This window comes from Limulus polyphemus, unplaced genomic scaffold (genome assembly GCF_000517525.1).
Source record: "Limulus polyphemus unplaced genomic scaffold, Limulus_polyphemus-2.1.2 Scaffold4607, whole genome shotgun sequence".
Lineage (NCBI taxonomy): Eukaryota > Metazoa > Arthropoda > Merostomata > Xiphosura > Limulidae > Limulus > Limulus polyphemus.
Window position 1 is genome coordinate 56,315 of NW_013670217.1, and position 27,279 is coordinate 83,593.

The window sequence follows — 27,279 nt, forward strand, 5'->3', positions numbered from 1 at the left end:
ATATATATCCTTTAAAATACCTTCAATATCAAGACAGAGGCGATGAAACCAATGCATTGGACAGCTCTCACACATAAAGGTTTGGTTTCGTGCCACTTGTTGTTGCTGGAAAGTCTGGTGAGCACTATGGAAAGCTTGTTTTAGGGAAAACATCACTTCATCTACCTGAAATAAATATAGCACAGCAAATGCAATTTATAAACACAACAACAACAATAAAACATCAGCACTGGTCCTGCAGAGATGAGACTCAAGCTTAGAGCATGGAAAATACTGCTTCTTCTTGTCCTTCTATTATAAAACATTCCAAGGGGTCTCATGTAATACAAATCATTAAGATAGAAAATTTAAAGTTTTCCAGTACTTGAGAAACTTAACCTCTTTATGTTTTTGTTTTTCTTTAATCAGAAATTAACAGTAACAAAGAAACTTTATGTATTTCCACGGGGTCCCTGAAAGTGTTCTATTTCAAGAGTAAATAAAACCAAAATTAAGAGTAACAAATTTTTTTCTTGCTTTTGAACTTCATATGTCATGCTCTGTTGTAGCCTACAGTGTGCATGCAAGAGATTTTACAGACGTCATGACAGTAAAAATTACGACGTTAAGCTTCCCTTATGTGACATCACTTTAGTGTCTATTGATTGACTGAAAGATAACACACTACTGTACGGTGATGCAAGTGGTTAGTCCAGGTGACCCCTCCAATTTGCCTTCAGACCACTTTGTGGGAAATAAAATTTGTACCATCTGTGTCTGGCTTCAATGATTATGGAAATAAAAACACACCTTGAAAAAAAACATCTTTTCTAGTATACATATGTCAACAGATCAGTGAGATTTTCTAAACCTTTTTTTAAAACAAGTATTTACTGATATGTATGCATCTGAGAGCTATAAGCTTTTAGCTACTGTTTTAAGTCTGCAAACAAAATTAGTGAATTTGATTTTGTAAGTTAATCAAACAAAATTCTTTATTCTTGAAAATTATTTATAAGATATATCTACTAACCACTTGTTCTCTTTGGCAACGAAAAACATATCCAACATAAGTATCAGCCCCTGACAGTATCTCTCTACAGATAAATCCAAAATGATCTGGACTCTTAACTCCCTAAAAGAGGCAGAAATTATTATGTAACTTAGAATGAACACCATTTACCTACATAATATACAAGAAAATAAACACTATCAAGAAAAATAATCATATTTAAAACTTCTTCTTTACTTTCCTCAATATTTATTCTGAGAAGATTAGAAATTTAAGTTTGAGGTAAAATCACACTACAAAATCATATTTAATATTTTAAATTTACAAGGAATTATACTCTTTCAATTATATATTTACCACATAAAAATCATAAAGTTTAAGTGTTTTTGAAAAACTTCATTTTATCACAGTAATACACCAAGCTAGTTCTATCTAGGTATGTATATACACTTATTATATGAAAAGTATCCAAGTTAATAATACACATCTATAAAGAGAGAAAAACAGTTATAAAAGAAATAAAATACACATACACACACACATCTACCTTAATATGAACCATAGAGCAATGAATATTTTAGTTTAATTTAAATATAACAGTTCTTATTTCAGCAGTTTATCCTTTAATCTAAAAAACAATAAGTTATGTTTACTCTCACTTTACAGAACTGATTTTGGGGTTTATTGAAGAACCGATCATTGTAAATTTTGACCCAGAGCTGTTCTCTCTGTGTATCATTCAAGCCCTGAACTTTTTGTAACAACTTATCACTTTATCAATTTGCAGGGGACAAAATACCTGGGTCCAGATCACAATTTGCAAGTCAAAACCACCCCAGTTGCAAATCCCTTTTCTCTTTGCTTAGCATCACATGTGAATCATTCCTTACTCTTGTAAAACATCTCCAAGACCTCCAACAACACAGTGAAAGTGCTGTAATGTTTCAGTTTGATATAACAAAGCCAAAACTGATGTTCATTTCTCAGAAATTCCCACTAATGGCACATACAGTATTTTCATACTTTGTCCTGTGCATATCATATACACATACATTTTGTAGTAGTCTGTTCCTAATATTTGGAATGAGCCCAGTCAGTGCCTGCATCCTAGCCAACTAGACTAGACTATGTACTTAGAGTACATGTGCTGCACATTTAGCATTGAGCTGGTTATGAACTCTCTCAATACAGGTTTAGTCCCATGAATCAACCAACCTGACCATTTTTGCTTGTATATAGTTTTAATACTATAACTTTTAATACAGTATGTGTGTCTTCGCAAAATTTGGCAGACTTTTAGTAAACATTACACAAAAATTCAGTTGTTTAATGAAGTATTTTTACTAAAGATTTGTCTGTGAACATAGTTGTTTTTTTTACCAGTCCAAGTGCAAAATGAGTTATGTTAATATTTAAAATACTTTTCTTCATCTCTAAAATCTCAAATGTCATTTACGTTATGATCAAAAACCTCCTAAATGCATTTTAAGTATTTTATTTCAGTAAAACTATATGTTTTATCTGTTATTTTCTCTACCTTAACTCTATACAAGGTTGGTCAATTTGACCGATCTCGTAACCACCAAAAAAAAATCTAAATTATTTTCTTCAAATTGTAACATGAAACTACATTTGTATATCCTAAGTAGCTTTAAGTTCATTACAATATACATCTATTTATATTTGAATTTTATTCTTTTATTGCCCTTTGAACCATGTATAACTAACTACTAGTACTATTTGTGTCATTGTAATACAAGTTGTAAATTACTTGGGGGAACATGCGACTCACATCATCATCATCATCATGTGCACTTGTGATTACATCAGTCACCCTTTCTTTGTGTAGTTAAACTGCCCAATATCTTCTCTCACTGTTTACCTCTACATCTTTTCCCCACAAATTTCCCAGTTGTTACCAAGTGTTCCATCCCTTTCTCCTTATCACATGACCAAAGAATGCTGCTCGTCTTTTTTGTACTTTTGTCATTAATGTTCTTTTTGTTTCTGTTTGTAGAACTTCTTCATTTGTTTTCCGGTCTTTGTAGGAAACCCTAAGCATTCTATGCAGGAACCATATTTTGGTTACATTAAGTGATTTTTCCATTTGTTTGTTTATTGTCTATGATCCGCAACCGTACATCAACATTGGTTTGATGCAGCAGCTAATAACTTTTTTATGCACTTTCCTTGATATACATTTGTTAGTCAATAAATTTTTCATCTTCATAAATGTTGTCTTAGCCTGTGCAATTCTGCTCTTGACCTCATTTTGACATCTGCCTCCTGATGTAATCCATGTCCCTAAGTACTTGAACTTGCAAGTTTGATTGAGAAGGGGCCCATTTAATGATAAAGTGCATTTTGGACTGGTTTCTTTCTTTGATATAATCATGGTGTTTAGGCTGAGTCCAATATTTCCACTTTCTTTATTTACAATGTCAATTAAGGATTGAAGATCATTTTCCATTCCTGCTATTAATACTGTGTCATCAGCATATCTGATGCTGTTTATACTGTTGCCTCCAATACTTATGCCTGGCATGTCTTCTATCTCTCTCATAATCATTTCACTGTACAAGAAGAACAGATCACGGGATAACACACATCCTTGACAGACTCCTCTTTTTATCTTCTGATATTGGCCAAGCTCGTTCTCAACTCTGATGGCTGCTGTTTGTTCCCCATATATATTTTTGATGATTCTCATATCTTTACCATCTAAATTGATATTTTCAAGAATTCTTATTATGATTTCATGTCTCACTTTGTCAAATGCCTATGTATAATCTATGAAACAAAACATACACATTTTTCTGTACTTTGATTGCATGCTCTATATGGTTCTCGGGATGTAAATTGCATTGGCTGTGCCTTTACCTTAAACAAATCCACATTGTTCCTCTGTTATTTCAGGTTTGATTCTATTTCTTGCTCTCATCATAACTATTTTCAATAGTATTTTTGTCAGATGATTCATAAGACTTATTGTATGGTGTAGTACACATTCGATTGCACCTGGTTTCTTTGGTAATGCTATGTATATTGATTTTGATAAGTCTGTTGTGATATGGACTATTTCGTAAATGTTACTTAAAAAACTTGTGACCATATCAATACCAAACTCATTTAATCCCTTAATCATTTTGTTAATAGTGTTGTCTTGTCCAGGGCTTTTCCAGCTCTCACTTTCTTTATTACACTTTTTACTTCTTTCAAAAGAGGAAGGCCCTCAAAATTATTCCTGAATATAAAGTTTTCAATTCTGTCATCATCATAAAGTTCCTTGATGTATTCTGACCACCTCTTCAAGATTTATTCTTTTTCATGATGATGTCCCCTTCCTTTGATTTTAGGCAACCTGTTGATGAACATATTCTTCTCCCACATACTTGGTCAATTCTCTTGTACATTATGTCTTATGTCTTAATTGAAAAGCTCTTCTATTTCTTTGCTGCTGTCATTTAACCATTCCTTCCTTTGCCTGTATACATTTTTCTGATATCTCTATTTAGTCGATTGTATTCATCCTTATTATTCCTGCTTTCTCCTCTTTTGTCCATTTGATTAAAAATATCATCTGTCATCCATTTTTTCTTTCTTCTTCTTTGAACTAGTGGTATTGTGTCTGTGGCTGTTTGGTTCATAGATTCTTTCAACAATTCCCATTATTTCTCAATGTCCACTAACCCTTCTAGCAACTTGTTCTTTACTGCTACTGCAAACTATGTCTTGATTGCTGGATTTGGTTTCAGAAGTGCCAGGTTGAGCTTGGCATTTTTGACTGTCTTTTTCGTTTTCTTCAGCTTTATTCTGATCTTAGTAAGCACTGATTTATGATCGCTGCTACAATCAGCCCCTGGTAAAGCTTTGCATGTTAACATTGCATTCATTTATCAAGATGAAGTCATTCTGGTTTCGAGCACTGCCTCCAGGGCTCTTCCACGTTCACAATCTCTGTTTATGCTGTCTGCTTCAGGTATTTCCAAACACGAGGTTGTGCATTTTTGCCCATTCTATTACTCTATCACCTTTCTCATTCCTAAGCCATATGGACCTACAGTGTCTTCCACTCTTTCTTCTCCAACTTCAGCATTAAAGTCTCCTTGGACGATGACAATGTCCTGAGACTTGTATTGTTTCATGGTAGTTTCCAAATCATCATAGAATTGATCGATTTTGTCTCCGGTGCTATCTGATGTTGGGGCATAAACTTGAATAATGTTGGAATCAAGTGGTCTAGGAAGTTTGATCATCAGCACTCGATCTGATATTGTCCAATATCCTTTCATGTTCTTTTCATATTCTGGGTCTAATACAATTCCAACACCAGATATATAACTTCATTAGTTATATCTTATAACATTGCTTACATCACAAAAGAGCTAAGTACCACATCTAACAACCCATTCCAAAGACCAACCTTCCTGTTAGAAAAATAAAGCTGTCTTAGCTGAAGATTATTTCTACCTTGCCAAAACTTGAGTCACCTTGTCTTAACCATTCTCATCATTAAATACAAAGAAGGATGATGCATCAACATTATCAATTCCCTTTACCATCTTAAACACCTCAATTAGATCCCCGCTAACTCTTCTTTTTTCAAGAGAAAACAAGTTCAGAGATCTTAACCAATCTATGTATGGCAATACCAGTTATCATACTAGTAACTCTCCTCTAAACCCTTGCCCATAATTCAATGTCCTTTCTATGGTAAGGAGCCTATGACTGAACATATTATTATAAACTTGGCCTAACCAAAGGCCTATAAAATGGCATTATAATATCTTTAGACTTTTATTCAATATTTATGTAGATACAACCTAAAGTCCTAATTTCCCTACTACTAGCAAAAGCACATTGCTTAGATGGCTTAAGAAGCTGATCAACCAGAAAACAAAGGTCTATTTCTTCCAAAACACTTTTAAGGTTAGTCCCACCAAAATTATACTCATAATTCAAATTATGATATCCCAGATAAATAACCTTGCATTTTTTATAATTAAAAGCCATATGTCATTTATTTGCCGAACTCATTGACTGATTTAAATCCTTTTGTAAAGCAGAAGCATCCTCTTCATAGTTAGAAACACCCAAAAATTTAATGTCATCAACAAATTTAAATAATCTATTGCTAATTCTTTCATCTATATCATTAATGTAAATCAAAAAGAGCAAAGGTCCTAACACTAAGTCCTGAAGTATCCCACTTGTGACATTAATCCAGTTTGACTAAACTTCATTTATAAAAACCCTCTAATTTCTTCCATCCACCCTCTCTTCTATCCAATTAGCTAACCCATCCCCCACATCTACAGAAATAACTTTTTAACAAGTTTTTTTATATGGCACTTTGCCAAATTCTTTATGAAAATCCAGATACACCAAATCCACACTAATACCCTCATCTAAATATGCAGTAATCTCTTCAAAGAATTCCAAAAAAATTGTAAGACAAGATTTTCCCCAAGTGAAACTATGCTAACTATCTAACAAAATTTTAAACATTGTTAAATTGACTTAGCAAAGCATCTTTTATCAAAACTTTCCAAAATGTTTCCCACAACTAATACAAAACTAATAGGCCTATAATTATCAAGACAATTTTTATCACCTCTCTTGAAAAGAGGAGAAACATTAGCTAACATCCAATCTTCTGCCACCTACCCACTATTCAAGGACTTATACAGCCCTTAACCTTTTACAAAACCCTTGGGTAAATATTATCTGGCCTAGAAGCTTTATCATTCTTTGAACTCCCCAATTTTTCTTTAAAAGGGTCAGAATTAATGTGATCATCTTGTTCAATCTTGTTTCCATCTAGTAACTGTTCAGTACGAGGAATACTACTTAAATCTTCATTAGTAAAAGTTGAAGAAAATGTAGAATTTAATAATCATCAGATATTAGCCGTCCTGTATCCTCCCTCAAAGGCCCAAAAGGCACAGTGTTTTGTTATTCAACTAAGATTACCATTAATTGCAATCACTTTGACACTTAAAATACTACAGCTTCTCATAAATTATTTAGCAAACATCAAATTATACATTAAATCCAATTACTTTACTCATTATGATCTTAGGCTGAGCTGTAAGGTAAACCTCTAGTAAGTTTATCAAAATATCTTTATTTATATATAAAAGATTTTAGCTTCAATCTCTGTTTTTAATCAAAATGTTGTGTCTAATTTCTGTTGTTAAATTTTTTAAAACATACTTGAGAACAGTGAGAGATGTCATTAAACATTCGGTTGAGTAAAACTTGCTTCTTATCAGTGCTGATAAAACAGAGTTCCATACGTCCAATAAGGAATAGCATAGTACGGTTTCCTTGTTGTCGAGAGCGAGAACGACCAAAGTCAATGCTGCTCCCACTATTAACACGGGCTCGATAAATAGGAAGTGAGTTCTGTTTGGTAGCTCGTGGCATGTCACCACTGCAAGACCTGACCCGGGTAGACTCACCACAGCCCTGCAAGTCATTCACAATGGCAGCTTTGGTTGGAGCATCAAGACTCTGGGTGTGAGTAATGAGTGAATGGTCCTCAGGAGGAAGCAATAAGTGTTGAGAAGATGATCTTTTCACTTCGTAGTCATGTAAACTTTGGATAACAGATGATCGGGCAGCTGTGTCCATACTCTGAGTATGTGTCACCAGAGATCGTGTGTCCATCACTGATCTTGACATACTATCATTACTGTCAAGAGGTCTAAGAGAGAACTCCATACTATCTCCACTTCCTTGCCGACTACGGTTCTATAATAAAACATTAAAATTTAAAAACAATATCTAGCCAAATCATTCCAAAAACTGAAATATGGGAAAAGTAGCATCCCTATAATCAAAATCCTTAACTAAACCACTGCAAAAAAAAAGTATACATCCAAAACAACACCACAATATACATCTTAGATCCAAAACTAAGAATAAGTCACAAGAACACCACTATAAAACAATAAATGAACCAAACCATTCCACTGTAAACAGATAACAACTTGAACCATTCCACTGTGAACAGGTTAGACCCCAAACTACACCACTTGTAGACACAAGCAGGCCTACAAATATATGGCACTGAAACACTATTAACCTAGACCCCTACAGAAAGCTTTACTCAAAGAATCAAGCAGGCCAACAGATACAGAGCACTAAAACACAACCAACCTGGAAAATCACCATCAACAACCTAAACCACTACAGTTTTACTTGAAAAAAACAACCAGGCCTACAGATACAGAACATTGAATCACCATCAATAACCTAGATTACTACAGAAATCTTTACCTGGAAAACCAAACAGGCCTACAGATACAGAACATTAAATCACTATCAACCTAGACCACTACTGAAGGCCTTATTTCAAGAAACAAGCAGGCCTACAGATATAGAGCAGTGAATCACTATCAACCTAGACCACTGCTGAAGGCCTTATTTCACGAAAGATACAAGCAGGCCTACAGATATATGGCACTAAATCACTACTACAATAGGCTTTTACTTGAAGAAACAAGCAGTTTACAGACACAGAGCATTGAAACATCACCAACCTAGATCACTACATAAAGCTTTAATTGAGAAAACAGGCAGAAGGGCACTAAAACACTAACAATCTAGACCAACACTGAAAGATTGACTTGAAGAACCTAGTAGGCCTAGAGACACAAAGCACTGAAACACCAAATCAAATCACTACAGAAAACCTTACTTGAAGAAACAATCAGGCCTATGTGCAAAATGCAATTATATAGTTAACTTGCCAAGCAATTTAACTTACACAATGTTTAAAATCATTTTCATGCTCCTTAACAAACCACGCTGATCTGAAGAGGGGACACAAAAGTGATCCAAATCATCAAACTTAACTTTCCATTCAACCAAATTGTCAATAATTTTTCACTTTGCATGTTTTTTCTAAACTCTATTTGCCAATAATGCCTCAAAAAAAGTTAGCTGATCTACATTGTAGCTGAATCTGAAGAAACAGATATACTCCTAACAAAAGCAGAGTTTACTCTGGAGAGCTGTTTATCAATCAAACTAACGTGACCAATGTCAACTAATATTAAAGAAACTGCTCAGTGCCCAGCTATCAAAAGATCTCTTCAAAGGTGCTGCACACAAAAAAAAATGTTGTCTACCCCCATTTGAAGGAAAGAAGCAATACTAACATTTTCTAAGTAGTCTTACCTTAAGAGAGGTGATTGGTATTAATAAAAGAAACATCAACCACAATTCAATTTATTTGTTCTACAGAAAATATGTTTACTAAAAATTTATTTTCTAGTTACATTGTTTCAAATATGATCAATATAACTAATTCCAGACTTTTGTAACAGAAGAAAAATTTATCTTTAAGTAAAGACACCAGCTTATCACAATCTAAGATTTGTGTGTAACAGAATAAATAAGTTGGCTACAATGTTCGAAGCACATTAACACAACTCAATTTAAAAAGATTTACTTAAATAAAAGTTATATTTTCATGAAGGTTTTTAAAAGTTCATCAGCTTAAATGACTTGTCAGTTGAGAAAAAAAAAAGGGTCTATCTGCACCTCATGGAAGTGAAACACCATTAATATATCCAACTTTGATAATTAAAGCCAGAACAGTTTTGAGCTATCAGCACAAAGTCTCAATACAATAATTCAGATTTCTCACCACAGAAGACTCCATTTCATTTTCTAGAGAACCTTTGACACTTTGGTTCTCCTCATTTCCAACCACCTGATCAGCCAAGTGATTTTCTATGGGTTCTACTACCATCTCCAAACTGTGTGGAAGGCTCTTACAGCTGGCTCCACTGTCACGTCGCTGCCTGTGCTGAGACTTTTCCTGGTCTTGCTTGGCTCGTAACTTCTCAAGTTCATAAAGTCTGAATTTTTCTACTGCTTCATCAATAAACGATGGTGGTGCTCTTTTATGAGAAACCTACAATAAAAATATTATAATAAGGAAATAAAGAACAAACTAATATTCATTTATCCAGTAAAGGATAACCATAAACTAGTTTATTAACAACAAAAAAATATGTATAAAAGTTTATGAAAACAACTGAAAATATTTGATTAATAATTTTATAGTAAAGAATTCTTCATACCTCAAAAAAGATTACTTTCTATACTTTTATATGGCATTCAGGTTATTATTTAAACTTTAACAATTGACAAAATAACAACTGCACTTGGTATGTCTAATGAAAATTGACAAAATGATTAAAAACCTTGATTTTGCCAATATAGAGTACTTCATACTGCTGAGAGTTGGTTAATAAGTTGTCCAACCATGAAGAGTTGCCCCAGCTAAAAGCACTTGATATAGAAGACTGATGACTCATCTCTTTTGTCATTTCTCTCATACTGGTGAACAGCTCTAGAACCTAGAAATCCACAAAGGTTATTCTTAATCATCATTTATACCCCACACAGATCTAGAACTTAAAAATATACATAAAATATCCTTAATCATCTTTTATATCCCTATACAGATCTAGCACTTAAAAATACACATAAAACACTCTTAATCATCTTTTATATCCCTATACAGATCGAGCACTTAAAAATACACATAAAACACTCTTAATCATCTTTCATACCCTACACAGATCTAGAACTTAAAATTTCACGTAAAATATCCTTAATCATCATTTATACCCTACACAGAATTAGAACTTAAAAAATACACAAACTATCCTTAATCATCTTTTATACCCCAACACAGATCTAGAACTTAAAAATACAAACAAAATATCTTTAATCATCTTTTATACCTCAACACAGATCTAAAACATAAAAATATACATAAAATATACCTTAATCATCTTTTATATCCCTATACAGATCTAGCACTTAAAATACACATAAAATATCCTTAATCATCATTTATACCCTACACAGATCTAGAGCTTAAAAATATACATAAAATATCCTTAATCATCTTTTATACCCCAACACAGATCTAGAACTTAAAAATACAAACAAAATATCTTTAATCATCTTTTATAACTCAACACAGATCTAAAACATAAAAATATACATAAAATATACCTTAATCATCTTTTATGTCCCTATACAGATCTAGCACTTAAAATACACATAAAACACTCTTAATCATCATTTATACCCTACACAGATCTAGAACTTAAAAATATACATAAAATATCCTTAATCATCATTTATACCCTACACAGATCTGGAACTTAAAATTTCACGTAAAATATCCTTAATCATCATTTATACCCTACACAGATCTGGAACTTAAAATTTCACGTAAAATATCCTTAATCATCATTTATACCCTACACAGATTTAGAACTTAAAATATCCTTAATCATCTTTTATATCCCTACACAGATCTAAAACATAAAAATACACACAATATACCTTAATCATCTTTTATACCCCTACATAGATCTAGAACTTAAAAATACACAGTGTCTACATAACACAAGTTTTCACTTGTTTCTGTTGGCTTTGTTTTTGTTCTTGTTGGCTAAACATCATAATGTGAACATAACACAACAGTTTTTCACTTGGTTATGTTAACTTTGTGTTTTGTTCTTGTCAACAGATCTTCGCTTGGTTCTGTTGGCTTTATGTTTTCTTCTAGTTGGCCAAACATTGCAGTTTCTAAATAACACAACAACTTTTAATTTGGTTCTCCTGGCTTTGTGTTTCATTCTTGTTGGCTAAATATTATAGTGTCTATGTAACATAAATTTTCATTTGGTTCTTTTAGCTTTGTTTTGTTCTTGTTGGCTAAACATCATAATGTGAACATAACACAACAGTTTTTCACTTGATTATGTTAACTTTGCATTTTGTTCTTGTCAACAGATCTTCACTTGATTCTGTTGGCTTTATGTTTTCTTCTAGTTGGCTAAACATTGCAGTTTCTAAATAACACAACAACTTTTAATTTGGTTCTCCTGGCTTTGTGTTTCATTCTTATTGGCTAAACATCATAGTGCCTTCTACAGAACACAACAGCTTTTAACTTGACTCTGTCGGCTTTGTGTTTCATTCTTGTTAAATAAATGTCACAATTTCAACATTAGACAATAAGTTTGCACTTGGTTCTGTTGGTTTTGTGTTTTGTTCTTCTTAGTTAAACATCATGGTATCTACATAACAAAACTTTTCACTTTTAACTTGACTCTGTCGGCTTTGTGTTTCATTCTTGGTAAATAAACCTCACAATTTCAACATTAGACAATAAGCTTTCACTTGGTTCTGTTGGCTTTGTGTTTTGTTCTTCTTAGTTAAACATCATGGTATCTACATAACAAAACTTTTCACTTTAACTTGACTCTGTCGGCTTTGTGTTTCATTCTTGGTAAATAAACGTCACAATTTCAACATTAGACAATAAGCTTTCACTTGGTTCTGTTGGCTTTGTGTTTTGTTCTTCTTAGTTAAACATCATGGTATCTACATAACAAAACTTTTCACTTCGTTATATTGGCTTTTTGCTTTGTTCTTGTTGGCACTAAACCATAGTTTCTAAATAACACAAGTTTTCATTCAGTTCTGTTGGTTTTATATTTTGTTCTTGTTGGCTAAACATCACAGTGTCTACAAAACATAGTAGGTTTTCACTTGGTTTTATTGGCTTTGTGTTTTGTTCTTGTTGGTTAAACATCATAGTGTCTACATAAAAGTTTTCACTTGGTTCTGTTGGCTTTGTTTGTTCTTGTTGGCTAAACACCACATTGTCTACATATCACAACAGGTTCTGTTAGCTTTGTATTTTGTTAGTTAAACATCAAAGTGTCTGTGAAACACAAGTTTTCCTTTGGTTCTGTTGGCTTTGTTTTGTTCTTGTTGGCTAAACACCACATTGTCTACATAACACAACAGGTTCTGTTAGCTTTGTATTTTGTTAGTTAAACATCAAAGTGCCTGTGAAACACAAGTTTTCCTTTGGTTCTGTTGGCTTTGTTTTGTTCTTGTTGGCTAAAAACAACATTGTCTACATAACACAACAGGTTCTGTTAGCTTTGTATTTTGTTAGTTAAACATCAAAGTGTCTGTGAAATACAAGTTTTCATTTGGTTCTGTTGGCTTTGTTTTGTTCTTGTTGGCTAAACACAACATTGTCTACATATCACAACAGGTTCTGTTAGCTTTGTATTTTGTTAGTTAAACATCAACGTGTCTGTGAAACACAAGTTTTCATTTGGTTCTGTTGGATTTGTTTTGTTCTTGTTGGCTAAACATCACAGTTTCTGCATAACACAACTTGTTTTCACTTGGTTCTGTTGGCCTTGTGTTTTGTTCTTGTTGGTTAAACATCATAGTGTCTATGTAACATAAGTTTTCACTTGGTTCTGTTGGCCTTGTGTTTTGTTCTTGTTGGTTAAACATCATAGTGTCTATGTAACATAAGTTTTCACTTGGTTCTGTTGGCCTTGTGTTTTGTTCTTGTTGGTTAAACATCATAGTGTCTACGTAACATAAGTTTTCATTTGGTTCTTTTAGCTTTGTTTTGTTCTTGTTGGTTAAACATCATAGTGTCTAAATAACACAATTTTTCACTTTGTTCTGTTAGCTTTCTCCTTTGTTCTTGTTAGCTAAACAGTGTCTATATAACACAACAAGTTTTTACTTGTTTCTGTTGACTTTGTGTTTTGCTCTTTCTGGCTAAACAGTGTCTACATAACAACACGTTTTCACTTAGTTCTGTTTATTCGTGCTTCGTTCTTTGTCAGTTAAGCAACACAGTGTCTACATATCCCGATTTTTTACCTGCTTCTATTGGCTTTGTGTTTTGTTCATGTTGGGTAAACATCATAGAAAGACTGAAATCAAACTAACTAAAACGGCTATATCTATATGGGTAGATATTGGCCACCGTTATTTGGAGGTTTGTTCGATCAATTTGTTAACATACACTTAGTAAGATTAGTTTTAAACATAAAAAAACATTAGATTTAGCATAAAACATGGTTAAATATAATTCAAAAAAGGTTTAGAAAATCAGCAGAGAAGAATGTCTAACAGTATCCACTTTTATAAAATCCGATCTATTTCACAGTGTGTAGGATACTTTCTTCGCAAGCTTTAGCGTTATGCGTTTAGCTGACCGAAGGCCTTACTGATCTTCACAGTAGTAACAAAGAAGTAAAGTTGAATTACGTAGTACGGAACTTTTGGAAATGCGTAAGGTAACTTGTATAGAGTTACAGGCAAATCAGCTGAGTGTTAATACTTTAAATATACTGCTATTCTTCATTTAACTGAACTTTACACGGCTCGTGTTTATAACAACCGTGATTCCCTGCGGCCTACAACAACAGTTTAGCTGGAACCTCGGTTCGTGTTATTAACGATTTCTTAGATTCATTAAATAAACAATATTTTTTCTTTAAAAACTGGAGAATACCGACCAGCATTTGAATCTTACTTCTTGTAATCTCAAAGACTTTGGTAATGATGTTTACCCCTGAAGATTTCATAGAAGCAGACGTGTAAAGAAATTGAAATATTATGTAGTAATGTAACACTGCGATATATATTAAATTGTTTTAACACTAATTTGTACATATTACAGCTGTGTATCAACCTTTTAATCTCTGAGAAATGATTTGAATGGTATTATATGCACGCGTAAAGATTATGTTTTGGTTGAAAATCTTGTTTAGAAAGTAGTAGAATTTATATATAAAGAAGTAAACAAGTCTTGGGAGGAAATGACGGATGTTAATAAAAGAAAATTCCACCATGGATAGTCTACACAAGAGGGGAAGTTGCTACCGACACGCCCGTTTTTCAAGGCTCGTATCTTAACCTAGTTTTTAGATCGTTGTGAACATGATTTCTCTTAGGAATGCATTGTATAAAACACATAGGCCTAAGGATAAATATACTTCAAGTGACTGGCAACCTTCTTAGCATCACTGCATGGCAACTAGAACAGTCAAAGACAGTGAGTGGTAAGAGTGAACTATATTTAGAGCAAGGTTTATTGTCGATGTAACAGAGCAGGCAGGTTGCACATGACGACCACGTGAACTGCACGTTTCTTAAAAGATGCACAATTCTCTATTACACCACAGAAAATGGTATAGAATGTAACCTGCCAGGGATGACATACTTGAAAACTGTAAACTTGGTTAAATAATACGCTCAGGTAAAATATCTTTAAAGTTCATACACACACTATCTTATCATTAAATTCTCACTGGATAAATTAATTATTACTGAATATAAGAAATGCAGGAAAAACCTACAGAAAGATAGAGGCAATAAAGTAAATGAGCTATCTTAGAGGTAAAATTTATATTATAAATTATACAAACTCTGTCATATTTTTAAAGATACAGCATTTAGTAATGGGAGGAGGGTGGTAAAGCAAAATATTTATATTCTACACAAGCTACTATTGGCACATGGAGACAGATACACAGTTAGAAAAAAAAGAACCTCTAAACAGCAAGATTTACCCAAATTATCTCCTACACAATTTTCTCTTACCAAGTAAGGCCAAAATTACAGCATAATGAAAAAAAGAAACTAAAAATAAAATATTCGTGCTTTATCTCCCAGATAGGATACAGATGGAAAAGTAACATAGCAGAAAAAAAAAAAAGTACAAATTACAGAATTATAGCTACACACACACACACACACACACACACACACACACACTTGATATCCTCTCTATAAAATTTATTAATGTTTTAATTTATATCCAAAAGAATTATAGCTACACACACTCACTTGATATCCTCTCTATAAAATGTATTAATGTTTTAATTTATATCCAACAGAACTCAAGCTTTACACTTTTGATTTCTTCTCTATAAAATTTGTTAACGTTTTAATTTTTTCCATCCAATGTTAACCTACCAGCTCAAGAGAAGATGTTTCAACTACTAAAATACCACACACATACTTACAGTACTCTCATCATCAGCCTGGAAGACATGGCATGCCATGGGCAGTTCTGGATTGTCTCGGGTCAAATATGAGAAGCAACTGTGATCCTGAGAAGTTTGAGCAAACTTGGAGATATTCTGAAGATTATGTTCAAATAAAACCTGATTATCATCTGCCATCAACGCTTTTAATGATGAATCAGTCACCTCAATAAAAATTTCTATCTTAGTTTGTCGATGATGAGCTGTCCTCCTGACCTCAGCTATTATCCATGGTAACATAGGCTGGGTATACCGTGGATCAAGTACTGCCTGACCAAGATAGTTAACTCTGTACATTCGCTGAAAGGTAACATGGCTAACATGAAGCCGGTAGTGTGATTCCTTATAATCACACTTTTCCTGTTCTTTTGTTAGTTCCACCAATGGCATTTCATTAACATTGTTTCTCGTTTCATCAAAATTGTTTCTTGAAAGCATCTTGATATATATATATATATGTTCTATTCTGAAGACTTCTGTAAAAGAAAAAAAACAATTTAACTCAGACCTTTCAATTAAAGTAGGTTAACATTCCCTGAATTTCTAAAAATGCTTTATCTGAAACAATGTGAAATTTTTTTTGACAGACAGACAAATAGCCACTCTAAGTTGTATTTAAAAAGCAATAACTGAATGTTTATTGAATGGATCAGGTTCAAAAGCTGAGCTATATTACACATTATCAAGAAGGAATGAAATTTAAGGTAATGTTCACAGTTGTGAATGTCATTCAGCTTACTTTTCATTCATTGTTTATGTACAATACAGGTGTATTGGACAGCAGTTTCACAAAATCAATCCAAACAGTTATATTGTTTTCAAAAGATACACTGCAAAACAAAGAAAAACAGGAATGAAATTCCTGACAAGTAAATATGTTACTGCTTGACATTTGACCCTACAATAAAACATTCTGATGGATTTATCTATAATGTGGAAATAAAATTCCTTAAATTGTATTTTGTTGAGGAAAAAAAGTTATTGAAGAGCTCTTGACCCATATCAGATTTACTACAAAAACCTTGAATAGTTACTACATATTAAAAGAATGTGTGAGGTATCTTTCTAAAATCACTTGAGAAAACTTCTGTTGGTTGCAAGACTGTTAATGTATTCCCATTTCTAAAACAAATGATTTTTGGAAGATAGTAAAGTGACAGACTTATTAGATTTACACCTATTGTTAACAGAAACAAAGAGTGAAAATATCTTAAATAGTTCATCATAAGGCAAATCATTCTACAAATTTATAACTATTAGATGAAGAATTTTGTCACTCAGAAGATGATTTTCCAATTTTAAAACCTAGAGTTAGTGGCTTCTATGTCTTCTAGGATGCGGTGAAAACAAGTCACTAATCTCATACAGGTACCAGATTACAATAATCTTCTCGAAAATATCCCAAGTCATTTCAAATACAGCTAATTGCTTTTGGACAGCAATTTACTTTATTTTAAATATAAATAAACAGCTTCTACAATTATTTTAAAAGCAGCTAACACAACAAGGGACCATTTGGTCATTCAAGACTGTTCCTGTACACCCATCCTCAAAGTGTAAGTAAAAATTCAAATCCACCAATTATTTCAGGAAATTGTCAATTCCATCTCAAGCTCTTACAATGTGCTGGCCTCCTCTAGCGGTATCCTTTTAACAAGCCAATCACCTTATTAGAAAAATAAAACCGTCTTATATGAAGCCTAGCCTGTCTTTTCTAATTCTTAAGCTTGTGCCCTCCCATCCTATTTTCTTTAGAATGTGGCACAAAGAAGCCACAGAGCTATATTCCAATAATCCCCTGGATAACCTTGTAAACCTTAATAAAATTACCTCTTACTAGACTTGACTGGGCAATTATTGGAATTTGCTAATCAAATAATCATCAGAATCATTAATTGATTATAATTAACTAATCAACTATACTCAAAAAGACAGGTGGCTAAAAAACCTAACAACTCATGAGGTTAAAAGTTGGGTTTTGATACCCACAATACGCAAAGCACAGACAGGCCATTATTTAGCTTTGTGTTTAACAACAATCACAGTGGCAATATTTTGGCTACTGGATAGTTGTAATAGTCAACAAGCAGTAATAATCAGAAACACTCATTTTGATTACTGGATAGTTGTAATAGTCAACAAGCAGTAATAATCAGAAACACTCATTTTGGCTACTGGATAGTTGTAATAGTCAACAAGCAGTAACAATCAGAAACACTCATTTTGGCTACTGGATAGTTGTAACAGTCAACAAGCAGTAATAATCAGAAACACTCATTTTGATTACTGGATAGTTGTAATAGCCAACAAGCAGTAATAATCAGAAACACTCATTTTGATTACTGGATAGTTGTAATAGTCAACAAGCAGTAATAATCAGAAACACTCATTTTGGCTACTGGATAGATGTAATAGTCAACAAGCAGTAACAATCAGAAACACTCATTTTGATTACTGGATAGTTGTAATAGTCAACAAGCAGTAACAATCAGAAACACTCATTTTGGCTACTGGATAGATGTAATAGTCAACAAGCAGTAATAATCAGAAACACTCATTTTGATTACTGGATAGTTGTAACAGTCAACAAGCAGTAACAATCAGAAACACTCATTTTGATTACTGGATAGTTGTAATAGTCAACAAGCAGTAACAATCAGAAACACTCATTTTGATTACTGGATAGTTGTAAGAGCCAACAAGCAGTAACAATCAGAAACACTCATTTTGATTACTGGATAGTTGTAATAGTCAACAAGCAGTAATAATCAGAAACACTCATTTTGATTACTGGATAGTTGTAATAGTCAACAAGCAGTAATAATCAGAAACACTCATTTTGGCTACTGGATAGTTGTAATAGTCAACAAGCAGTAACAATCAGAAACACTCATTTTGATTACTGGATAGTTGTAATAGTCAACAAGCAGTAATAATCAGAAACACTCATTTTGATTACTGGATAGTTGTAATAGTCAACAAGCAGTAATAATCAGAAACACTCATTTTGGCTACTGGATAGTTGTAACAGTCAACAAGCAGTAATAATCAGAAACACTCATTTTGATTACTGGATAGTTGTAATAGTCAACAAGCAGTAACAATCAGAAACACTCATTTTGATTACTGGATAGTTGTAATAGTCAACAAGCAGTAATAATCAGAAACACTCATTTTGATTACTGGATAGTTGTAATAGTCAACAAGCAGTAATAATCAGAAACACTCATTTCGGCTACTGGATAGTTGTAATAGTCAACAAGCAGTAACAATCAGAAACACTCATTTTGATTACTGGATAATTGTAATAGTCAACAAGCAGTAACAATAAGAAACACTCATTTTTATTATTATTTTTTTACAATAAGTGAATTAATAGTAATTTCATGTAACTCTATTTGATGTACTCGATGCTCAAAGGTAACTTTTTAATTCAGTTAATTATCCAGATCTACTTCTTAACCTAGTCCTGTAAGATAACTCTTTCACCCAAGGAACCATCCTCTGAACCCTCTACAGCAAGTCTATAGCCTTTCTTAGATAAGGAAACCAGAACTGTAAATAATATTCCAAGTGAAGCACAGCTAGCAGTTTGTATAGCAAGAGAATTGCTTCTTTTTGATTTGTAAACAATATGTCTATGAATACACCCAAAACATTTTACTAGCTTCACTACCAGCAACAGAGTTGGGGTAAGGGACTTATCCACCACTGTACCAAGATCCATTACATCAGTAATACTACTGAGTCGGTTCCCATCTGCATCAAATGTGTGCTCCAAATTATAACCCTAACATGTTACTTTACAGTTTGTTTAATTAAAGGTCATATAGATTTCTCCAACTTATCAAATGATTCAAGTCATTCCATTACACTTCAATATCCTCCATACAGCTACAAATACCCAAGTGTTTAATGTCATCAGTCATTAATGTAATAATAAAATGTCTGACCTTAGGCACTAGTAACAAAGGTTCAGTCAGAATGAACTCCACTGATAAAAACTTTGATCTCAACCAACTAGTGCTGCCCCTTGCTAATATTCTGCATCACACCTTAACAAAAGCCTTTTAAAATCTAATTGCACTGAATCCACATCATCTCTACCATCCAGATAGTACACGACATCCTCAACAAATATGTAATTCACAATTTCTGTTTAATGAATCTGTGTTAATCTATTACACAATATGATCTTGCAAAACTTCTTTTAACAGACTCTCTAGAATTTTGTTTTCACTATAGAAATACGACAAATTAGAACTTTTATCAAAAATAGAAGTAATGTTACTAACTAATCATCAAGTATCATCCCACTGAGAGTAATGTTAGTAACTCTAATCATCAGGTCCCTTCCCACTGGGAGTACTGTTAGTAACTCTAATCATCAGGTCCCTTCCCACTGGGAGTACTGTTAGTAACTCTAAGGTACCTGATGATTCCCACTGGGAGTACTGTTAGTAACTCTAATCATCAGGTATCTTCCCACTGGGAGTACTGTTAGTAACTCTAATCATCAGGTACCTTCCCAATGGGAGTACTGTTAGTAACTCTAATCATTAGGTATCTTACCACTGTTTTACCTACCACAAATGAAAGTGAGAGGATAAACACAGGATTAACTTTATAAATAATTTTAAATCCAGCTAAACAGACAATTTTATAAACTATTTTAAAAACAATTAAACACTTGAACAACTTCATAAACTACTTCAAATACTGATAAACAGTTATACAACTTTATAAATTACTTAAATAGAATTAAACAGCCAACATTATAAACTGTTTAAATACCAATAAATATTTGTACAATTTTATAAGCTAATTTAAATACAGCTAGACAGTTATACAACCTTATAAACTACTTTTAATATGGTTAAACACTTGGACAAGATCATAAGGTATTTTAAATATAACTAAACAGTTGGACAACTTTATAAATCATTTTAAATACAGTTAAACAGAAAATGTTTTAAATTTCTTAAATACCAATAAATAGTTGGAAAACTTTATACACTAGTTAAATACAACTAAAAGAGTTGAAGAAATTTACACAAACTTTTGTTAGATAATTTGATAAGATGAAAAATACTAAGTCTAACCCACTTAATGATAATAAAATCATTTTAATTCTTGAACTTCAAGTTCTACAAGTTAGCCATACTGATGTTCATTGATAGGCTTAAGTACACAGCATATGCTAATATTAAAATTTTCCCTATATGAAAATATATTTCAGACAGGTACTCATCTCGCTATAGAAGAATTAACTAGCACCTGAACACTACTGAAAATATTGTTGGAAGAGCTCTCACCACTGCATGCAAAGAAGGCTAGTAGTCCAAGCAGCACTTGATGAGAAATTGCATCTATCTTTAGATGGAATACTCTTTGTCCAATTGTTGTTGTTCAGAAACATTCTTTCAAAAGAACTTCCTACTTTTTGTAAAATGTCATACAGTTGGGCAGAACGTGGAGGCTGTTTAACTGCCTATATATCTCAAAGTGTGGGCAAACCACAGAAGCTAAGTGATGTTCAGGCAATATGTCAAGCTGTACAGTATGCAAGAAATATTTACAAGAATATGCTGGTTTAGAGATGAATCATCACAGACCTGCATCCCAAATAGAACTTAAGATCCATCTGGCTGTGCAAGTAATGTGACAAAAGGGGTGTTTAGGAAAGAGAACCCATGAGATAACAAACCTGATACATGATGACATCAAGAAGATGAAAACTAGACATATGAGATGTTTAATGCATTCAGTCAAAGTGGAAGAAAATAAATATCAAGAAATAAAGGGATCCAAAGGCTGAAAAGAAGATTTTGACTGCCTCTGTTTGACTGAGGTAACATGGTAATGCCCACATGAAAAAGGAAACAAGCCTCTTCATGATTGTTTAATGAAAAAATTTAAAACATTTTCCTTACCTGAAGATGTATTTTAGAGAAATAACTCTGCATAATAAAGATAGCTAATACCTCATGCCACTGCCAAACGTTTTTGTGCACGCACCAAGCCTTTGAATGAAACTCCCACACTTACATATAGTAACATGTACTGTACCAGTCTATGATGCAATCAGCATTGGGCTATACTCCTCCAACAAAAGGAGGGTGACAAATCACCCATGTACAGTACTCCTCTTGAGCACTTTGTGTGTACCAAAAACTTATTCTTGATAAGACAAAAGAGAAATAACAGAATAGATAGCTAGAATCCCACATTGAGAAGATGGTGGAGGGACTGGTGTAGATAAAAAAATTTAAAGATGAGCTCCATTCTAAAAATATAGCAACAGAAAGTGAAAACTCATGGAGTTGTCACCCACTAGGAGTAGGAACCTAGTGGGATTATCACTCGGTGTGAGACTGCATCCATCTCAGTTAGGGGATACCCTTTCCCAGTACAAGTGGTAGTCCTTGAAGTTACAGTTGAAAGAACCTCCTGGATGGTGCTGAAGTGTCACAAAGGTGGGCAGAATGTAAGGGCTACTCAACTGGCTTGTATATTTCAGGGGTCAGCAGGCTATGTAGGTGCAGTATGGCTAAAGCAATAAGTCATGCCATATAGTGTGCAAGAAATACTTACCTACTAGAACAAGCAGATGCAGGGATGAATCATACCAGACCTGCATCTCAAGAAGAATATAAGATCCATTTGTCTGATCACACCAACTGGGAGGTGTAGAGAGTGGCCTGTACTATTCTTCCAAGTAAACACTCCTACCCTACTTCTGATTGAGGGCTACATCCACTAAGTTCCATAATAGTGGGATTAAACCAACCCAAAGGGGAATTCTCCTTATCAACCCCCAGCAGCTTGTTTCTGGGGAAGCAAGGGTTCTTTCACTCCACTGGAAGAAAATAGACACAATTCACACAGGGGAGAACATTGTTAAGGTGTATGGACCAAACAGAAATTGCCAAAGTACATAATTCTTAATGAAAACTAACATGATTGAGCATTGCAATGTCAAGGAAAAGAAAGGGCTTTTAGTATACATAAAGTGCTAAAGGAGAGTACTGCGAGTTGAGGATGTGTTGCCTTCTTATTGATGGGAGGGGATATAGTCTAATGCTGATTACATCACAAACTGGTGCATTAGACATTATTACATGTAAGGGTGGGGGTTTTATTCAAAGGCTTGGCACATGTGCAAAAACATTTCAACGGTGGTAGAAGGTAGTAGCTATCTGTTCTGTGGACAGATGAGTAGCATTTCTGAAAAGACAGGTGAAACTGGAAGAATCAGGTGACTTGGTGGAAGAGTGTGGCAGATGGATTGAATTTTTTAACCATCCACTTGCACTAATAAACTCCCATGGGTGAATGGTCTATAATAATGAGCAAGAAAACAGCTAACTCTGCAATAAAATCCTGCCCATTTGCAAGGGACTGGTAAAAAGCCACACATCAAGATGAAGATTATGGAGCAAAATGTAAGAGGGACTTCCAAGATGGAAGAAGTAGGGGATTCTGGACAACCAAAAGGCAGAGGACTGAAAATCATAAACGGGCTGATAAGGGGAACAATTGGATGAAACTGGCAACAGGTGCTGTAAATTTGAGACAGCACATTGAGAATGAAGCAATCAGTAGGACAGACACACAGAAGAGATTGAACCAATCTCGACTGAAAGCATCTACCGCTATGGCAACAGAGTCTGGTATTAATGAAAAAAACTTGAGAAGATTGGTGCTGAGAAGAATCACAAAGGCATAAATAAAAGAATTCCCCAAACGGGAACACATTTTCTGGAAGAAGGATGTCCAGGGTCATGGAGGATGGATCAAGCCACCAAAACAATTAGAGGTGAAGAGATGGAGGGAGGGAACTGAGAGAAGTCTGGATATATCCCAACACACTGCTAAAGGAATAAGGGACTCAAGAGCACCTAGTCTTCAAAAGAGAAAGAACCTCTCATGTAGGAAGAGAAGTAGGCATGAAAGTTTTGGAAACTAGAAGCTCTGTGTTGGCAAGTCCTCTACAATTCAAAACCCAGCCACTCAGAACCAACATTCACATGGGGGATAGGATAGAGGATCATACAGGTGGCAAGTCATCACTTTTGAAGTGGAAACATAAACTTTGATGAAAACCAAAAAAAGGTGAAGAACAATAATGGTAAGTGATCACTTAAAATTGTTAAAGTGGAGAAAAAACATAGAAAAATATTTCCACTTTGTATGAAATTTCAAAAAATATCATGGAAAAAGAGCACAAAGAACATCAGGACAATAGCACTGCCAACTGAGAAGTGATAGTTTGGTAGAATCAAATAGGGGAGTCATGTGTCAGGAGGGTGTGTTGCACTCCTATTGGTGGAGGGTTGTCACATGATGATTTACACGCGAGATGCAGTTGAATCACGTTGATCTTGGAGTACGTGGGAGCTCAATACTTGTAGCATGTGAAAAATAAATTTCACAAACAGGGCAGCACATGGAGGAAGGGAAATGAGAAAATTATCATTGTCCATCTCCAAATCAAAAGAAGGGAGAAAATGGCAACAGAGCCTTCAAGTGGTTGGAGAATTACTCTGTTGGAGGAGAAGAGAGATATGTCTGCAGTCATACTGTAGCAGTGTAATGGAGTGCAGCAGCATCACTCTGTTTTGGAGGAAAAGTCACCATCCTTCATTCTTCAAAGTAAGTACTGTTATTAAGTTTATATTTTCCTACTTCATTCTATTCAACCCATTTTGATTTAGGACAAGAAAGATTGGAACCAGTGAATTTAACAATGTGTGATTCCAACTCACTTTTGTTGATATCATGGTTAAGGAATCATGCTAATAATGAAAACATCAAAGAGGGTTTGGAATACAGAGCTAGACATTACATTTCAAATGACCGGTATTATGAGGGGTGACTTCAGTGAGTTTTTCTCCAATAGGCTTCTGTCTCAAAATGGTTCACTGTCATGTGATCACAACATTTCAACCAAGAGACTTCAGATGTTAGCTTCTTTATTGGCTGTGGTGATTTAGCAAACCACTCTTAGCCAACTGATATAAAAAAAAAAAAGAAGTTTTTGACAAAGAATGTAAAAATCAAAACTGAGGTACAGGAACTACACTGTAATGGTCATTTTGCAGTTAACTTATGAAATTGAGATTTTTATCCAGATAGAAAAAAAATTCAGTGCACACTGACCACATCCACAATGAAGTGCTACACTGTCAAAAGATTAACATACTGAAGAAATAGCAGCAAGACCAGTGTTTTGTGGGTAATATAACAAACATCAGTTCCAGACATAATGTCCATAAAACCCATGAGGACATCTAATAATGACCAGTACATTGACCATTAGGGAGCCACCTGTATACAGAAATTCAAGGGGAAAATTGTGAGTTGTAGTGACCCAGCCACCACTCAACCATAAAGATCCTCTCCACCCATTACTTGGGTTCTTACACCTTACTTCTAAACACACAAAATCTGAAGTTTCTTCTTTTTTGAAACAAGTAACCTTAAGGATTTTGAAGATATATTAAAACCTTCTTACCTAACTTTTTTTTAACTCTCAATACAGTGTCAATGGTGCTTTTTTAATTTTTATATGTCTACTGATCAGATTGTTAATATTGAACAGGATAAGTTATGCTGCTTACAGTATTAAGCTTATCATTATGGGAGAATTTGTATGTGAATATACCATGAAAATTACTTGAAACTGAAATTTAAGATGAATAATAACATTTTCTGGAGTTTCAGCAACACTGTCAGCAGTTACAGGCAGAACTCTGAACAACTATGCTTTATTACCAATAGAATAAACCAGGATTGTACTGTATAATACAGTATTGCTTCTGTAACATTCTGTACTAATCAGAATACTACTCCTAAAAAAATCAATAATGAATAGTATTTGATTATTAACAACTGACAAATCTGAAAGAAAAACTTTAATGACAATGAAATTCCCTGGTAAAATGGAATATATATATATATATAAAGTTTTACAGAAGTCAAGAAAACTACTGTTAAAAATAGTGACAGTTCTTTTTTTCTTTTGCTTTCTGAAAACACCAAACACACTGGTAAAGAGAAAACTTATAACAAATTAAAAGAACACTTTTGTAGAATCTCTTTCAAGATGAGGAAGACAATAATTTAATTATTATTACTGGCAAAGAGAATGTTGTAATAAACTTGTGGAATAAATCTTCTGGCCATTAAACTAAAGGTTTTGATCATGTAGAATGCAGGTAAGAATGGGTGGATGTTGTAATAGTTTTGTTAAAAAGAATGGTTTTGTAGAAACCAGAAACTCATCCTCAGTCAATCAAATTGAAAATTTTATATATACAAAGATTTTGTGTCTATGTTGTCATATATCATGAAAGAAGTATTCACTACAGGTTGCCTACTGTGAAGAGGTGACCACCATGTATTGAACGTTCACTGTCCCCTTATATTCTACAGCATAATTCACTAACACTAGTAAATAAATACAACACTTAACTGTGGTGAGTATGTACATGAAATTGAAAAGTTGTACAAATTAAATAAAAAGTTTACTAATTTATAAAAATATATATTTTTAATGGATATATTACATCATTGTTGAAATGCTTCCAAACTATACTACATATACTACGAAAACTTACACAAGCTTATATTTGAAATTAAACAAATCTGTATTTAACAGTTAACTAAACTAAAGGATTGCGCCACCCTATATATTACTTATTAGTATATATATATTATTACTACTACGACTTTAATTAATGTTCAAATACATAAATTATTTGCATTTCTTTACTAATATTAATATATATATAAATACTCACATTATTTAGAACAGGTCATGCTAAAACGAAGACTGTTATAATAATAATAATGACTTCCACTTATTATACTTCCACAATTGCTTAATACACCACCTTAAATTAAAGCTAACACTAACAGTTCTAACGCATAAACTGAACCGTCATGATCAATCCAACACTAAGCATATAAAATTAAAACTCAGGGACATATGGTAGTTTCTAAACACTGTAGACATCTGGTGGAACGAAGGTCAACCTTTGATGCCCTGTATCTTTTTTAAGCATTATGTTTTATTTTGGTATTCAACCGTGATCTCAAAGTTTTATGTTTTTTCTTCCTTATGAATAAGTTAGGCTTTGTCGTAAAACTATATATGTGTGGAAAAATACCACTACTGTACATTATAATTTTACTGTTATGCATGAGCATGTACGTTATTGTACGACCTAAGCCCAACTTTAAGATATAGTGTTTGTTCAAGAAACTAAATATTGCATATGAAGTCTAGTTTATTATCAGTCGTTCGATTCACTACCTGTCACTGAGTTATACCAGTTTCCAGGAAATCTGTCTCTCGTCACTAAT

At 33.5% G+C, this 27,279-nt stretch overlaps 1 protein-coding gene across 2 annotated transcripts in view; it reads right to left on the reverse strand.

Moving 5' to 3' along the window:
• Positions 1–26,843, reverse strand: part of LOC106471417 (TBC1 domain family member 4-like) — an 81,953-nt gene extending 55,110 nt beyond the window's left edge. Inside the window, exons 1-7 of one of the 2 annotated variants that reach the window (XM_022400011.1) lie at positions 26,715–26,843; positions 15,889–16,385; positions 10,213–10,368; positions 9,651–9,920; positions 7,208–7,747; positions 1,013–1,114; positions 21–165 (exon numbers count right to left, since the gene is read on the reverse strand). In XM_022400011.1, the coding sequence (XP_022255719.1) occupies positions 21–165; positions 1,013–1,114; positions 7,208–7,747; positions 9,651–9,920; positions 10,213–10,368; positions 15,889–16,347 (1,672 nt within the window). In that variant the 5' untranslated portion in view covers positions 16,348–16,385; positions 26,715–26,843. The remainder of the gene's footprint in view (positions 1–20; positions 166–1,012; positions 1,115–7,207; positions 7,748–9,650; positions 9,921–10,212; positions 10,369–15,888; positions 16,386–26,714) is intronic. The other variant, XM_013932016.2, reaches the window with a different exon arrangement.
• Positions 26,844–27,279: the final 436 nt, after the last annotated feature.